The 17,954-nt window shown below is 38.7% G+C and overlaps 1 protein-coding gene across 2 annotated transcripts in view; it reads left to right on the forward strand.

Annotated features, from left to right (window-relative positions):
• Window positions 1-11,710, forward strand: part of PCMT1 (protein-L-isoaspartate (D-aspartate) O-methyltransferase) — a gene marked incomplete at its 5' end in the record, with an annotated part of 37,075 nt that extends 25,365 nt beyond the window's left edge. The window contains 3 exons of one of the 2 annotated variants that reach the window (XM_082481297.1): window positions 351-436; window positions 1,964-2,180; window positions 9,492-11,710. In XM_082481297.1, the coding sequence (XP_082337423.1) occupies window positions 351-436; window positions 1,964-2,143 (266 nt within the window). In that variant the 3' untranslated portion in view covers window positions 2,144-2,180; window positions 9,492-11,710. The remainder of the gene's footprint in view (window positions 1-350; window positions 437-1,963; window positions 2,181-9,491) is intronic. The other variant, XM_082481296.1, reaches the window with a different exon arrangement.
• Between the last annotated feature and the right edge of the window lie 6,244 nt (window positions 11,711-17,954).

The raw sequence follows: 17,954 nt of genomic DNA on the forward strand, positions 1-17,954 counted from the left end.
AAAGTCACCTGCTTTGAAATGGTAGGGAACATAAATACTTAAGTATTTTTTCTGGGTGGACCAAGTGTCTCCAAGAACTTTTCGTTATAAATCCATGCTTTGTAATTTCAGGTGCTTCAGTACTATTTCATATCTTTTATAAGTGTGTGTATTATGTATGAGGGTGTTTTGTTGCATCTATTTTACAATTGTGTTAATATTTTTAAACTGACTTCATCATGCTATTACTGCTTAGCAGAATTTTAGTTGAAATCTGAGGATAGCCTTTTATCTGCCTATAGATATGGCAGATCAGCTGTTTTTTCCACTCCTTTTGAAAATGTTAAAAAAAAAAAAGTGTTTTCTTGCAGTGGGAGATGGAAGAATGGGATATGCAGAAGAAGCTCCCTATGATGCGATTCATGTAGGAGCAGCAGCACCAGTTGTGCCCCAAGCAGTAAGCCTTTATGTTTTATGTGTGTCATTCAGTGATCTCTTAGCTGTAAAGAACACATTACATACATATATATGTAAAATACTTGGTAGACTTGCACTGCTGGGAGCATCTGTGGGCAGGGTGGTGTTACTCTATGGTGTGGGGGTTTTTGTTTCTGTTATAATTGGGCTTCCTGTTGGTTTGCAAAAGTTGTATGTTCTAATAACTCTCCTCTAAATAAACACTTTAAAATGACTTGTGCACAACCCTTTCCTTTCCAACAACAACAATTGCTTTCCATAGAAATTAACTGGAACATTTTATTTAATAGATGAATTTGGTTTTATCAAACACTGAATTTCAAAATTTAAGTATTTGTTTCCCAGATGCTCAGCTGGAAATACAGACAATGCCATGTGTTCGTAGCTTTCATAGTGAATACTGGGCAGTTCTTACTAGAAAAGCTAAAGAGTAATTAGGGACTTTAGAGCGTGCATACATGAAGTGCATTCTTGCAGATAAGATTTTTTTTTTCCCTTCCTTTCATCAGGTGAATGAGACTATATAGCATGATTTTGATATGATAGATACCAGTTAAGTTTTTTAAAATCTGAATTTTAATGAGGGATAGTGAAGGACTGGAAGTTTGAGGTGCTATAGACAGGTTAGACATTTCCAGATGTTGGCTGGTTTACTTTTTAAATTTTTTGGGGGGAGTGAGGGTGTGTTCCCAGCAAAGTGTTGATAGATGACAATTTAAAAGGTAATTTAAAGCTCATAGTGAGTGAAACAGTTCTTAATTATAACTTGTCTTAGTAACAGGGCTTAAGATTTTTTTTTTTCCATGGGGTCTGGGAAGTACTGAATTTTTCTTGAGACTACTGTGATTAGCTACTTTCTTCAATTATGAAAGCAAAAAAAAAAATCCAAGCACCTCTCTCACATCTTCTGTTACTTGTCACTTATCTTACTTATATATTTTATACTAGTTTCGTAAAAAAACTGTACCATTTACAGAATGAAAGAGGAGCTGTTGGTTAGTCAGTGAAATTATTCCAGAAAGATAAAGTGGAAAAAAAAAAGTGACAAATCTCAGATCTTACCCTGAGGGCTTAAGAGGAGAGTTACCCAAAAAAATGTTAGAAAATGGGCCTGTACTGATGCACAATAAATGTCAAACAATTAAAACTGGCAGTTTAAAGAGATTGAATCTACTCTAAAAATAAGTTGTGATTTAGTTTTGGGTTTTTTTTCCCCCTCTTACATAGAAACTAAAACCGCAACCAACCCAGTTAATCCAATTACTATTTTACCTTCTTTTGGAATTACATTAAATTATTGTGAATGTTTCTGTAATAACCACTTGTTGTACCATGTTGTTGAGATACTCTCATTTTCAGTGCATTTTTTATTTTTCCTAATTGAAATAGTTATCTACTCCATAATCATAGATAAATTGCAGCAAATCTGTTAATCTAATGTAACAAACTTTGGATCCAGCATCTTTGAAGTGGCTGGTTACATTCTAATTTCTGTGTTGTGTTCTAGCTTATAGATCAGTTAAAACCTGGCGGAAGATTGATATTACCAGTTGGTCCTGCAGGGGGAAACCAGATGCTTGAACAGTATGACAAACTAGAAGATGGCAGTGTCAAAATGAAGCCTCTGATGGGAGTGATATATGTGCCTTTAACAGATAAAGAGAAGCAGTGGTCCAGGTGGAAGTGATTTTCTGTTCCACTTACTTCTTCCACACACAAGCAAGGTGAAAGGGTGTGAATTTTAAGCAGATAGACTGCAAGGCCTGCCTTTGCTGCTGTCATTGCTTTCTGCTCCTCCATACCATGAAAAGTGACTCAGTCTGCATTACTACATCACCAAAAGGAGGTTATGCTAAGTTTGAGTTAATTTAAAAGCAGAAGAAAAATATTGCATGGGTTGCACTTTGTCTCTTTCAGACGTGTTTTCTTTAGTCTTTGGTGTGTTGAAGTTTCTTATTTGTTGTTTTGGACACAGTATTTTCTAAATTTAAACTTCCCTTCTAATGAACTTTTTATAACTAGCTTGCCCAGTAATTAGGGTAAAGTGTAAAATACTGCTTAAGAATAGATACAGTTTTGTCCTGTAAGTTAGTGGTAATTGGGTGTTAATTTTTTGTTTTTTGGAAATGTCACAAATGAAGAAGAATCTTTGTAAAATCCTTTGTGGGAATACAGATAATCTTGCAAGCACTTTTCTCTCAGCCTCCAAATAGCAGAAAGTAGAGAAGGTAATCTCTTCTTCCCTGAAGTATAAATGTAGTTGTGTAGTGTTCAGAAAATTCTCAGACATGTTATTAAAAGTCTGTCATCTGTCCTGATGGCGACATATTTGTGTTTGCCAACACAGCAAACTCTAAAAGCCTTTCTAGAGGTAGTAAACCTTCCAATTTGCTGAATTGAATGGCCAGTAACATAGACATAACACAGCTGTCAGCTTAAACCATACTAGGCATTAGTATGCCAATGAACAAAGCAGCAGTCCTGTTTTGCTTCCTGGCAGAAAATGCTTGTGAATGTATTATCTGCGTTAAAATTAAGTGTGTAAGTGTGTATTGAGTTCTAAAAACAATTTTTGAGCTTTATAACTCCTAAATTTGGATTTTTTTTTTTTTTTTTTTTTCCCTTGATATTCTGGACTATAGCTTGTGATTTGGATACATGAACGCTTAAGAGTTTAAGCTATCAAAATGTCCCTAAGCCGTACAAATAAAGCAGTTTGCATTACTGTTACTTACTGAAACCACGTTTCAGTGTTTCTTGGATTACTGTATAGCCACTATGTACAAATTACTTTTATAACAACTTTAATGAGTTACTGCTTAGTTCAAAGCTTGTGAAGCATGCTTGCTATTCAGATGTTTTGTATTTGTTATGCAAATTAATACTCTGTTCTCGAATATTGCCAGTATTCCCTCAGTGTGGTACTCAGGGTTTTCCTGCCTCTTGTAAGGCTTTGGAAGTCTTGCTTTGTGGTCAGTTTCCTCTTCTGGCAAATGTGGTGGAGGTATTAAAGTTTGCAGTCTGTACTCTGCTTACTCTAGAAAAGAGAAGTATTCTTCTTAAGCCTTCCTTTTATTGTAGAGGTTTTATAGATTTTTCTGCATTTCCACCTGGTCTGATTATAACAGCAGTTGTGTTTTTTCATAGCAGCAATGTGTGTTCTTATAAATAATGTTTACTGAAGGCTTTCTGGAATGACAGTAGTGAAGGTGGTGTAGTGTATTAAGGACTAGAATTCTAAGGTCTTTGCGTTTCTTCTGTGCAGTTTGCATCCCCTTTTCTCTGCTGGCTCAGGAAGAAGTAGTAGATTGTCTTTGGGCCTTCTTCAGTCATGAGTATTGTGGGGTTCTTTTCCCCAGAGTTTCTTACCAGTTTCTGTTCTTTTCTGAAATACTTCTTGATTTTATTTATTTATTTTTAATTTAAGTATTAAGAATATACATTGGTGTTATCAGAAAAGGTAAGTGCTTAGCCTGAAGGGTTACCTTGATCACTACAGGGGCATAGAAGCTATTTCTTGCTACGTACATTTAAATTTGGTTCAGACTTGGAAATCTCTGTTAAAGGAAATCTCAGAAGTCCACTTCTTGTAATGTTTGTTTTTTCTTTAATTGTCCTTTCTGTGATCTGAAAAAAATTCACATTACCTTCTCAAGGATACTTGCCAATGGACTGCTGACTTTACAGGACGTCACATCTATTTTTTTGTCATTTTTCTTTATTGGTGATTCCAAAGTGTATGGTCAGCCAGCTGATGCTAAGAAAACTCCTAATTATGAATCAGCATTTGTTACCTATCATAGAATTGTTATGGCTGGAAAAGACCTTTAAGATCATCAAGTCCGATCATTATCTAATTCTACCAGGCCCACTTCTAAACCATGTCCCCATGCTAGCATCAAAGATGAAAGAGATCCTTTTTTTTTTTTTTTTTTTTTGCATTTCCTAGATTTCAATTTATCATTCCTAAACTGTTGAAGACCTGTGAGCACAGCTTAATTAGAGACTCTCCTGAAAGAGCATCTTGAAGTCTTTGTGTAACAAAGAGCTGTAGTGTATGAGAGACTGTAGTTGTTGTAAATCTAAAATTCATTGGACAATCATCTCCTTTAGAGCAGCTCAAGAATCCTGTGTGTTTAGCTTGTCATTCTCTTAGTTTGCATTATGTTATGCAATTTCATTCTTAATCCAGGTAATTGTTTCATCACACTAAGAATTGGTGTCCCTTCACAAAATACAATCAATAGGTCAGCAGCATTTTCCTAGGCCAACAGACCTTCCAGTTGGCAAGAAAGAAGCCACTTGAATTTTTGCTTAGCCATTCACATACTGGAGAAGTTAGTACGGTTCCTTACTAGGGCTGCAAGGACCTCTTTACAAAGCAGTACAACAGTGACATGACCTGTAAGACCTCAAATACCACTTTCAGACGCTTTGCATCAGTCTTCACTATGTAAAACTGGAACTTCTAGCAAAAGAAAATCTGGACTAGATGGAAGAAAAAGACTCCTTGGATTTTGATAAATTGGTATTGTGGTGCTAAGTAAAGAATCTTATTTTGTGACTATTGTTGGATTTCTTTAAATTTAGTCAATAATTTTCTATTTTGGATTCAGCTGCAGTAGTATTTTTAAGTTCCAAATATTAGTGGGAATCTTCTCAAACGTGACTCTGTGGGACATTTGGAAGGAGAATATACACAGGGACCCTAACTCTGGTACAAAAATGAAATACATTAGTGTACCAGAGATCCAGTAGTAGGTGGCAATGTATGTCGTTAAGCTGGTAATTATGTTTATCTTTTCACATAAAACTTCCCAATTATGAATTGTTTTTTTTTTCTTTCTGATAAGTAAGAAAAGAAGATCTCATGTGCCACACAGTTGAGAACACAGCTTATTGGGTGCCTTATTGGCAGTTGTTCTGCAAATTAGGATCTCTCTGGTTTTACTTCTCTGTGAGAGTTCACTTACTAGTTACATGGAGAGACAATTTAAAGAGAAAAACAATGTAAGGAATGTTTAGTAACGAGTCTCTTGTAATCATGGATTTTATTCCCAAACAGGCAGCTGCTGTTAACAAATTTACTTTAACAAAGTTAACTAATTACTTTTTTAAACTTAAAATATTGCATTAGTAGAAACGATTTATAAATGTCATGCTAAATTCGTATTTGCTGATAAAATACAAAATTACAATGACTATAACATTTCTAAGTAAAAACTGCAGTGACTAGACTGGGGCTGTTACCATATCCCACTTATGTGTGCATACAACATGATTAAGCACCCTTTTGGAAGAAATATTCATTAGGAAATATTTTAATATCTTTCTTCTTAGCAACTCTTATTTAGTGTTTCAAATGCCCCTGACGAGCTAGTTGTCTAACTTCAGTTAAAATGAGCAGGAATTGTTTGCTTAGAATTCTTTAGGCTATGCAGACTAATGATTATGGTTAAAGTTTTTATTTTACTTTGGCAAAAAGAATCTTTGTACAAAATATTTTAGGTTAAATTTGAAATCTATGTTTTATGAAAAAAATGCATGTAATGTAACTGACATAATAGGTTACAGAGAAAAATCGTTTTCTTTGTCATTTCAACCTACTCTCTCAATTTGATTGTTCATAGCAAATAGTAAATACTTTATAACAGCACCTTTCCAGATTAAAATGCCATAAGTCCAAATACTGCATCCAGTTACACTTAGAATTACAAGGGGAGAACTAATTGACTAATTGACTGAGTAGATACTGAAATTGAGAGTGTAGCCTAATATGAATTAGAAATACAGTATCAGTAATGACAGCATATTTTTCATAGATGAATGATGTATCAAAAAGGGAATGTCAAATGCTGCCTAATGACAAGAAAATTGAAGTGCATCAGAGTTACAGATTTCAGATAAATTTATAAATGTTTGTTCAAATATTTAATTTGAATGCCTTCCACTGAAGAGGTGGAGACAGATCGCAGACTTTCATGACTTACCTGTATCCCAAACTTCTGTTATTTCTTATTGTTGATAAGATTGGTCATTTTTTTTCCTCCTAATAATGAACTCTGACATTAACCTGAAATGTTACCTGTTAGATTTTTCTGAGAATGTTTCTTAGTTTGTTGGATACTCCCAATAGGAAATGTGGAATATGTTTTCCTTACTAATGAGGCAAAATTTTTCAAGCTTTCTTAAATTTATTTTTAGACAATTTTGAGCTAATGACTTCTGACGTTTGCTTTAACTTGAGCTTATAAAGTTGCTTTGATGCCTCAGTTGTCAATATTAGATGAGCAATTCTCTTGCTAGAATTCCAAGGGCCTGAGGAGGACTATTGTGATGACTAAAAACCTAAATATATATATATTGCTTAGTAAGCAGATTGGAAGGAGTGCATATATGAAGGTGGAGGAAATCATGTGAGTTGTGTAAGAATCACAGCAAATAGTCGTGGCCAGAAAAAGGGGGAAAAATTCAAAATAATTAGATTTTTCCTGTGGCTCTAGAGGACAACAGGATGTTTTTAACAAGGAAATAGCAATTGTCTTTGAGTCTCCTTTTAAGCTTTGTAGCAGCATAGATCTTTTACCGCTGGGAGAATAGGAAGTATCCTGTTTTTTACCAGCAGTTGAACCTGATAGATTTCATAGCTTGGCAGCTTCTGATCCATACAACCGAAGTTCAGATCAACTGATGCAGTTTTGCAAGGTGTATTTAAGTCTGCAAGCTGTTTGCATTAGGTGGAAAGCTGAGAAGTGTTACCTACCTGATGATTTAAGACTTTTCTGTAGCTTTCTAATATATAGAATCCAATAGTGCACATATAGGCTCAGCTTCTACTAAAAGTAGAAAATAAACACTGCGTATTTTTAACACATACATCATGGATTGTTTTGGGTTGGTGTGCCATTGTTAGATTAACGAGTAGTGAAAAGCAAGTGAAAAATCTCTTGAGGGAAGCTGATCCCCTTAATACAGTAAATGTTCTAATAAACAGAATATGAGAATCTTTATTTTGAAAGTGACAGCTAGGATATACTTAACTTATGGGAACATATTATTTGCTCAGGAATAGCCTAAAGCAATGCAAAATACCAACAATTAAAATATTGGCATGTTATTATCACTTACTTGAATTCTAAGTCCAAATACCATTTTGTAAAAGAGAAAAACCCCACACTTCAAATACATCAAGTGCCTCAGCAATGTTATGCAAAACTCTTGCCAATATCTGTGGCAGGGTAAAACTATTATGTTTAACAGTTTCAGAGGAAATACGGAGTTTTTCTTAGGTTTACAATTTCTTGAGGATCTAGCTTGGGTTTAAAGGATTAAGAATTACTTGTCACAGTAAAAGGCCAGACTTTTGCCAAAGCTATGAGAGTATATGGTAGGATGAAAATCACATCAGTAATTAGGCATATGAGACTAAACCAGTGATAGCAGTAGTCATTACTTACATATGCTTTTGAAGTTGTAAATATTAACTGATAATGCAGCTGCTAGAAGCATTAAGGATGAACGAAGTACTTGTCTTAAATTCACCAGCACTGCATTCTAAACTGAGTATCAGATGTTAATTTATTTTTATCTATTTAAAGTAAGCAAATACCCGTTCTGGAAATAGGCAGATATGGAAAACTTCCAAACCTTTGGCTATAAACATATATAAACATATTCTTTACCCCTGCCAAGATGTGTTCTTCCCCCATCTGCTTTTTTTCTGCTTTCTGTAATTACTGCAACACTCTGAAGCTGTATTATTAGTACCTCACTATTACAAGGCAGCACAAAGTGCAAAGAATGCAAATATTTATCAGTAACAAATCACAAGGTTTGCCTCCCAGCTGCATTAGGTAGAAAACTAGTCATTTAAGCACTAGTTGCAACAGCCTTTTCAGTTGCTTTTAAAATGTTTTGCATGCTGACATTCCATGCTATGTGATTCCTGAAGGATAATGCCTTTGTAACTTTTGCTTGTGTGCATGTAGCACTATATTTTTGTGGGTTAGTTTGCATGACAGCTGGAAATACTATTGTGTATTGAGCCAGCAATCACATTAGTGAAGTTTTTCTTAATTCAGACAGTGTTTGCTTTGGCTAATAAGAGTGATGCACTTACTAAAAGAAAAAATGCAGCAAACTTCATTGTGAGTTTATAGATCGTTTGTGCCTTGGGGAAAAAAGCAAACACCTCTGTTTGAATTTTCAAACATTCATAATGGCACAGTGCACAGCTTTCAGATTTGATGGTCATTCTGCATTAATGCCTTAGAAATATTTAAACAAATCACTAATATAGTGTAATTTCACTGTTGGAATATGGGTTCCATGGTTTTCCTGTTTCAATGTGTTTTAAATGTCCTGCAGGAACAAACCCCTACATTTTCTAGATTCCTCGCAGTGATTTAGAGAGACTTCTTGACGCATTCTTTCTCCTACCTGAATCTTCTTTTAACACACGTGTGCACACCCCCACCCCTCCTGCCCCCACCCTTTCCATAACCTAGTCTTGATTTAGTGTAATTCCTTCAAGAGCTAATCGAGCTCCTCTGCGAAATAAATAAAATAGGTGGTACAAACTGTACGATGTTGAGGTGAGATTGTGTTCCTAGCTTTCTTGAGAGACTGCGGCTGAAGCTAAACTTGCCTTTTTGGCAGCTGCAGGGAATGTTTTATTGCCAATACTCTGTCTAGTAAGTTGGCTCAGTTTCTTGCCAGTATGTAGCCGACAGAGTCTGGCTGACAGGTAGCTGTGTGACTAGCTGTGTGGTGCGGGGGATGTTGATTAAATGAAATGATTCATTAAATGTAAAATAGAGGGACCCATATTTCACGATATATCACATAGTATGAGATGGTATGGGATTGCTGTTGTCTTTCCTTTTTTTTTTTTTTTCTTAAATGCTTGAAGAGTTTTCTGAATTTTTGCTGATGTGCTCAAGCACTTAAATGTAATCTGATTCAATATCAAAACTTTTCAAATATGATTTCCAAGGGGAGGAGGAACATAATTGCATGTCTTTTTCTTTCTACAGGGATGAATTGTAAAAGCTACATCATCTTGACCCAAACATAGTGTTACAGTGGACTGCTCATCTCCAGTTCTAAAAGCTTTTTGAAAACCAACAGCATTGCAGCTTGTTTTGGACTTCGTTATACTGTTGTTATCAGCATGGAAAAGCGTGGTGTTTGTTTTATTTTTTTAGATGCTCAAGGCAAATCTGATAAAGAAATGGTGGAAAGTTTTATGTGGGCACTGTTTTATTTAACATGCCTTTATTTTACTTTCATCTGTTCGAAGTGAATTTCTGCAAAACTGCAGATAAAGACCTATAGCTTGTGAACTCTAATTTTGATGGGGGTACTTGAACACTCACTTCTCTCAGCTCCTGTGTCCCTTGGTAAAACTGCTTCTGTGCACCTTACGACACTACGTAGGTAATACCAGGTTTTCTGTGTTCCGATGTCTGCTAGATGCTACTAAAAGGAGATGATCTTCCTTTTTAAGCTTTTGACATGGTGTCATAGACTAGCATGTAGTAGATACAATCAGCTGCTTTATTACCTTAAAACCAAGCATTTGTATATATTAAACTACAAGACATCAGAGGTGGGTGGCTGCTCTTAGCAAACATTGCCGTTCAAGTTGGACATAACGGACGTAGTTTTCCCTTTCGTTCTAAAATTAATTAATGGAGACTTGGAATTCTGTTTTGGTTTATAGCTCACTATTGGGGTGATACACATGGATTTAACTCCATAAATATGATGTTAGCTGTGTTCCAATCACTAAAAAGTTTATGCAATGCTGCTCTGCCAAATAACGTTAAAAGCAAAAGGGGGCATATGTGCTTGTGTGGAAGATTAGGATCAGTATGTAGAAGGCTACTGAGGTATGGATTGCTAGATTCTTTAAAAGAAAATACCCAATTTGGTTCTAAAAGAAACTTGCTTTTGGCAAAGACACTTGCTGATTAACGTTCTCATTTTTCTAACTGTAGGCACCCAGGAAAAATTCTGGCTTTTTAGAAAGTGAAATTGCTATATGAGGAAATGTGATGCATGCAAAAGGAATAATGAATCCTGGACTCCTGAGTGCAGTCAGAGATTCAGTTGTTCAATTTTCATAGAGATGAGTAACTGGAAGGTTATAAACCTTTTTTTCTGCCCCAGGTTTTCTGTTTTGGTACTGTAAAATGTCAACAGCAAACTGTAAAGCTGTACAGTAAGGTGAGTTGCTTTGGGAAAGAAAGGAAGTGTGTCTTGAGTCATCTTGCTCGGATTTGAGCAACTGGGAATTGAAGTAAGCAGCATGTTATCATTATTTTCCTTTTTGTGGTAAAAGGATTATTGAATAAAATAACTTGCATAAACCCAACCCATAGTGATCACTGCAAAAATTATATTTGAGTTTTCATGTGGAACATCAATGATTTTGTTATAAGATTGATCCCTGAAGGCATAAAGGTTAAAATTCAAAGGCCTCTGAATATGAGAGGAACATTTTTAAAAAATCTTTTTGAAGGTCAGCCCCTTCTGAACTGAGATATGTATCACTTTATTTAGATGTTTGGAAGTTAATGTACCACCTCCTGATCTGACTGCAGCCTGGGAGCACATACACAAAGATTAATCTTATAAAGGAATTAATATAGCGTGTATTCTAGAAAATACAATTCAGAAAAACCCACTTGCGTCTGACAAATTTATACTAACCCACAATCAACTGTGAATCTAGTTCTTGGTGTTGAAGTGAAATATCTTAAATGATGCATGCTAATGTTCAACCTTTTGGTCACTGTATCATTCAATTTGAGTTCAGCTTTATTTACATCTTCTCACTAATCGGTTAAATGAAAGATACGAGCTCAACTGTATCCAAATTCTTGTTTCTGGACACAGTGTAATAAGCTAGCCTAACTTGGAAGAAATAATAAAGCTGAGACCTGTCGACAACTTTTTTGGGAAGAACCACTTCCGGAGGTATAAGACTTCAGGGACCAAGGCTGTTGGGATTAGTGCACCCATTCCACTGAAGGGCTTGGTGATAGTCAAGGTACTCAGACAGAAAGGAGTATCTGGGAGTAGTATTTAGGAATTGGAAAATGAAAACCCCGCTGTGATGGAGCAATGGTTCTGAAGTAAAAACTTCTTGGAGGACAAGTTGAAATGCAGAAGATCTGAAGAGCTTGAATAAGTGCTGTGTGAACTGTCTGAATTGCTACTTTGCCAAATAAAAAAAAAAAAGAGAGGAAGCTGTATCTAGGTGTCTATTGCTTTTGTGTTTGATTTTTGCTTGTTTGTTTGTTTGTTTGTTTTTTTTAACCTTCACATGACTTCACATATCCAGAAAGAAAGAAAGCACGTACAAATACTAAATGACCAGATCTATGTGGCTGTTTTCAGTTAATATATTGCAGCAGTTACCAAGCCTGGTAATACCGTACGGAACACAAGCAGGGTTTTGCTTGGATGTTTGCGATTTCTTTTAGTTCACATCTGTGTGTTTTGGGGAACAGAGTGTGTGCACAGTGTATCAATCCTGCCTGCTGTCTGTGGTGGGAGCCACCAGCTAGGTGGGAGTGTATGATCTGCCACTTGCAAGGATTAAAGTTTATCTTTTTATAACAGATGCAGGGATGTTTCACTGGCTTGTTATGATCACCTCTAAGCCAGAACAACTTGGGAGAACAGATTGGCTGAACCAGTGACCGTCACTCATCCGGTTGTTTCCAGGGATCAGGCAATAGAAGTCCTCCAGAGTCTGAGAAGAGGAACCAAGAGCCCATACCTGTATCCTGAAAACCCACAAACAGCTGTGGGTGCTCCGCAGTGAAGAGCAGTTTGGTGTGCTGTGTGGATGCTTTCTGTTTACGTAGTAGGAATATATGTTTATTTACTTGAGGGCATGTTTTTTTTTTTTTTTTTTTTTTTTTTAGGGAAAAGCGCACAGAGGGTGTGCAGCACTGCTGCTGACTGAAGCCACCTGGATGATTCCTGAAATGTTTTGTAGTCAGCGAGTTTGAAATGGGCAATAACGCCTGGAGCAGGGGGTGCTTTACGTGGTAGGCTCTGGAGCGTCCAGGTGGCAGCAGTTTTCTCCGCGTGTGCAGTGTTTTTGTGACAGGGTGACAAGCTCCAGGTTTTTTGAGTGTGGAGGGACTGTGGAAATAACCATCAGCACAATGAAGTAAACTAAAACGCCCAGAGGAAAATACTGAACTAATACTGTCGTTCCTGCCAGGAACAAGGGGTTTAACCCATTCCTACAACAGGTTTTTCTTCACTTTACTCATTAGTGTGCCCTAGGATGTGCTGCATTTGATTTAAATGCAGTTCACAGAAAGAGGATATGATCGCAATTCCTTCTTGATTTTGACATGATGCGAAGGATAACTAATGCAAACTAAGCTCATGATCTGTATCTGCTTCCATTTAGCTGATTTTGAACGTATTATCATGCAGTTAGAAAAATCAATAATAGTAATTACCATTATGGAACCCTTGTTCTTTGTCCCAAATGATGTGGAAGAGGTATTCTGCTGAAGTGAATTGGCAGTGGTCCCAGCTCAGCAAAAAGGCATGACGAGGTCCTGCAAGCACATTGTGCCAAGCAAAACAACAACAACAACCAAACAAAAAAAAAACACGAGGAAGTGCTGCCCAAAGGGCAGCATGTGTGCAGGTGATGATGAGGTCTGAAATTGATCTTTTGCATTTCAGGACATCCAGACTTTACGCATCAGGAAGTGTAAATTGGAGTTTAAGCACTGTGGTATGGGGTTTAAGTTGGTTTTGTGGGCTCATACAGTTTGCCTTTGTTGGCTCTGCTTTGAGTTTTTGTCTGTCTGCTTGTAATTGTGACAGGTTGAAGATCAGTTGTGGGAAGTATGCAGACACTCTCCAGGTGTCATAAACCCCTTTGCTTTTACTGTGGTTGATACGCATTTGTGTGCTCAGAGCAGCCGGTGGCAAGGTTTGGGTTTCCGTGCCTCGGCCAGGCCTGAGGAAATCAGCTTGGACTAAAACTTGACTTTTATGCAGGCGGAGATGCTATAAACTTTTCTCTACCTGTCCTGTTTGCCTCCTGCATTTCTCCTGGATGTGCAGGGCCACTTTCTGTCCCAGGTGGTAGTTTTATATGCAGCACGAATTAATAACGCAGCTGATGTGTTCCGAGTTTTCCTATGAAAGGCTGTTACTGTTCTCTCATGCTCTTGGCAGGGTGTTAATGAGATGCTCAGCAGAATATGCTCAGGAACTAAAATCCTGTTTCTATAAATTATGAATTGAATGGGCATAGCTTTGCTGAAATATGTATGGAGGAGCTCCAGCTGCCTGTTGAAAATTGCCTGAAAGCTTCAGGAAGGAGAAATGGAAAGAACTCACTTTGTGTCTCATCACACCAAACTTGAAAACTGGAGAGGCTAATCCTGTGCCTTTCTAACAAAGCTCTATTTTAGCAACCACAGATTATTTTCTTAAACTATCAACTGTCAACTCTGACAGAGTTTCTCTTGAGATCTCACTTTGGCCTTTTAATGTTTCTTTGTAGTCCAGCCATTTTCATCACACGTTTCTGAGGAACTGACCTGATCGATACTCTGGAAAATGTTCCCTGATGCTACTGAGGAGCTGAAATAGTTTTTTCAGCCGTGTTTAGGCATATGTTTGCATCTTGTGTGCCTTTATTATGAACAGATGAAGTATCTTGTTTACCATGTTCTGCCAAATCTTTTTTTTTTCTTTTTTTCTATAATGGAGAAGGGGCATCTGAGGTTAATAGGTAACTTTTATTCCAGGTGCCATATGGACTAGGACACTCTTAAAGGTCTTTGGTTAGGGAAATAGGTGATTCAGAGCATCTGGCTAGGCTAATGCTCTGATCAGAGCTCTGGAGAAGCTCGTCTCCTCTGGCTGTAGAGGCAGCTGCAGGGAAGTCACCTCTTGTGCACAGAATTAGCTTTCAGGGATCTTTCCCCATAGTCCCCACTTTCCATTGTGCTGTCTGCTTTCAAGTCCTTTCCAGGCCTGCACCCGTTCAAGTTTCCTGCTCCCTCTGTATCTGTCTTGTTTAGTCATTTGTTTTGAGTTTAGGTATCTTTAATGAGTCTCTTTTGTGCATTAGGAGCTGGTAGATGTGAAGAACTATGTTAAAATTTCTTGCTCTGTCCTCTTTAAAATGGAATTAAATGTTTCTGTTGGCCGAACAGCCGAGGACATCCTTGCAACCTGGGACTCAGTCCTTCACGGCACTGAACCTTTCTACCTTGTCTGTTGTTTCTCAGCCTGCTCAAAATACACTTTCCATTGATTTATGAGTGGTTTGTTAACTGTCTGTCAGGAGCCTTACAGATGCAAAAATTAAAATTCTAGCACATGTCTTTAAAAAATTGTTTCTGAATTGGCTTTTTGTGTTGATTCAGACCTTCCAGACCTCCCAGTGTTTTAGAGCTCCAGTGCAGAGTGCAGTGTTCAGCAAGTGTTTCTGTTGTATTACAAATGTATTTGTAGCCTTACGTTCTCACTTGCTGACTTAAGTAACTATTAGTTGAAAAATATATAGTAAAGGTACTTTTACACATTTTTATTCCCTGTTTACAGCATCTTTGCCTTTTCTTACTCAGGTCAAGTCTATTGTTCCGTGGTCTCATCTCTTTTGTACTAATTACTACGTGTTTATTGCCTCTTGTCTGGTCTTTACGTCCATCAGCTCTCTCCGAATCTTTTCTAGCTTTTCCCCCTTTGCTTGTACTCTTTCAGCTTTTGCCATTAGAAACTGAAAAAATCACAATTCCTGATGCTCACGAAAGCAGCAAGCGCAGACGTCAGTGGTGCGTGACAGTGAATTCTGTTGGGGCTTACGAGAAAGTCGCTCTCTTTGTTCGGGGTGGCGCGGTCCTGTTGCGATTGGTTCCTGCCGCTGACTCGCTCTGTGGAGCTTGGGATCGAAACCCTTACGCTTTAGCTAGGATTTAAAAAGCCAATGGAGCATCACACTGACCTATTTCAGCCTTTTTGTTTTGTTGCAAATGTGCTTTTGGAACTGTCCCTGCTGCGATCCTGCAGTGCTATGGGAAGACTGCAGTGGGGATGTCCAGTCTAGGATGCCTGGAAAACGTGGGCTGCGAGCAACCCACGCTAAGGAAAAAAAAAATAAAGACTTCTAATTATGGATAAAACTCGGGTAAGTATTGCCTGTTACTGTGAAATAACTGGTACCCTTAAGTGTACGTAAGCTGGTCTGAAGGGAACAGCAATTGAAAATATAAAAAGCGATCTAACTGAAATACATATCTTGATCAACGTTAAAATACACCGACAAAACAAATTGTAATGACCTCTCCTAAAACACATATCCACAGGCATACGCTGTCAGAGCAACCACTATTCTCTGCTTACCTGTCTAAAGCATGCTGGTGGTAAAAATAGGTGGACTGAGCCATATTCTGAGATGTGTGGATAGACACATGTCAGTGCTCAGGACAGGAAAACCAGATCTGACAGACCTCAAATAGAGATGATTTTCACACAGAATATCTGACTGCTGCTGCAGTATAAACACTGTATAAAACTCCTGCAGTTTGCTTGAGAAGCCATGAAAGCAGTTGGCAATGTGACCATGGAGATGGGGTAGAAGCTGTGCCTGCTCCGAGGGCTCCTTTGCTATTGGTGGGAGTGCCCCAACCTTGGGAGCCGCAGGGAAGGGGCTACAGGAGTGGTGTCGGCAGGAGGCACCGGCTGGCAGCAGCCTGGGGAGAAGGGGAGCACCCCCAGCATGTGGACAAGGGTGTCTTGCCACAGTTTTTTCTGCAGTGCTCGGAGGTGCTCTGGCTCAGTAGTTCAGGATCACTTATTTGGAATCAAAGAGCGTTAAAGCTATTCAATGAAAACACATGTTACCGAGACTAATTAAGAATTGCAGGAGCTGCCGAGACAATCCATTCTTTTGCTAACTTTGTCTTGCTCTTCATCTAGCTGAAAGCTGCCCAGGCTTTCTGCTAAGGTGGAAACTTTTAATTTCAGTCCAGCTCTGGAGTCTGCAATTACCCAAGAAGTAACAGCCCTCAAGCTGGTGGCCTGCACGGCAGCGACTGCCACCAACTTCCCTCCTAGAAAGAAGAGTCCCCGGGAAGACTGTGGCAACTACAACATAGCGACAGCTACGCTCCTGTGCTGCGCTTGCCGCCTGCTGCTCTCGCTCCAGCTCTGCTTGGAGGTATTTATTCTTGGCTGTCATAGGTGAAATCCATGAAGGTTGATTCCACTTGCAGCAGCACAGCCTGCTCTCCGGTAAAGTGACTGGAAAGCTGAGCAGCTTCTCGCACGGTGGCCGTACTGGCTGGCTTGTGCTCCGGGCGGGTTCTCGCTGTTGTCCTGCCCAGAAGAACAAAACCAAACCTTTTGTTCTCCTGCTGGCTGCGTGCCACACTAAAGGGTTTCAGTAATAGGAGCACTACGGGCACAGTGAGAAAAGACTGCTTTTCTTGCTGCTGTGGTAAGATGGTGAAGGAGAATCCGGTATTTAATTAAACCCCCCAAATTTCAAGGATGGGAAATAATACCCAAACCAGATGGGCAGTGCGTCTTTGCTAGAAGGTTGTATTTAAAATGTGGTCGGGGATGGAGGAGAGGCCATGCTCCCAAGTTAGAAATGGGCAGCACCAGCAGAAGGTCTCCTGCACCCAATGTAACGCTGCAGTACGAACAACCGGACTTTGCCGAATGTGGCAGGAGGGCTCTGAGCAAGCAGCACTGGCAACCGGATTCCCCGAGAGGTGGCCACAGCCAGCCCTGTCACTGCCATCCTGCTCAGCTCAAGTACTGCTCGAGAGAGACAGGTCACGGAGGGAGATGCCCTGTTCTTCTCGGTCTTCCTCCCACAAAATATATCCACAACTCCCCCCCACTGTACGCATTCCAGCTTCTTCTAAGGCTGTTTCACGGAGAGGAGAAATGTACTTCTGTCTGCTCTCATGCTATGGTCTCGTAGCACAAAATTTAGCTGGTAGCTGAAAATCAAGGCAATGAAAGAAATATAAGAATAAAATAGGTTTATTAGAACTATTTTACATAAAGTAAACAAGACTGAGCAACTTGAACTATTTGTATACCATGTATTCTTGCTGACTTGAAGTTACTGAAGTACAAAAGACGACATACAAAAAGATGCATGCCTCATCTGCCTCTGCTTTTATTGGGACCCGAGATGAACGTGACATCCTTGGACAGTCAGACAAGATAGACAGCACGGTGTGTGCATATATATATATATGTATATATAACATGTACTGTACACATTTTACTGTTAACACATCTGAAGTTCACTCACACATATCTCTAGTTCTATGAGAATTTCGCTGGGGCGGGGGCAGGTCGCCGAAGCCGTGAAGCTTTGCAGGGAGCTACGGGATAACCAGCAGGGATCCTACACTCCGGCGTCTCAGGCAAAAGCTGCTGTGTGCTGCTGCTCCTGATGTGGGGGGTGTGGAGCCGGG

This window comes from Vanellus vanellus (assembly GCF_965231255.1).
Source record: "Vanellus vanellus genome assembly, chromosome: 3".
NCBI lineage: Eukaryota > Metazoa > Chordata > Aves > Charadriiformes > Charadriidae > Vanellus > Vanellus vanellus.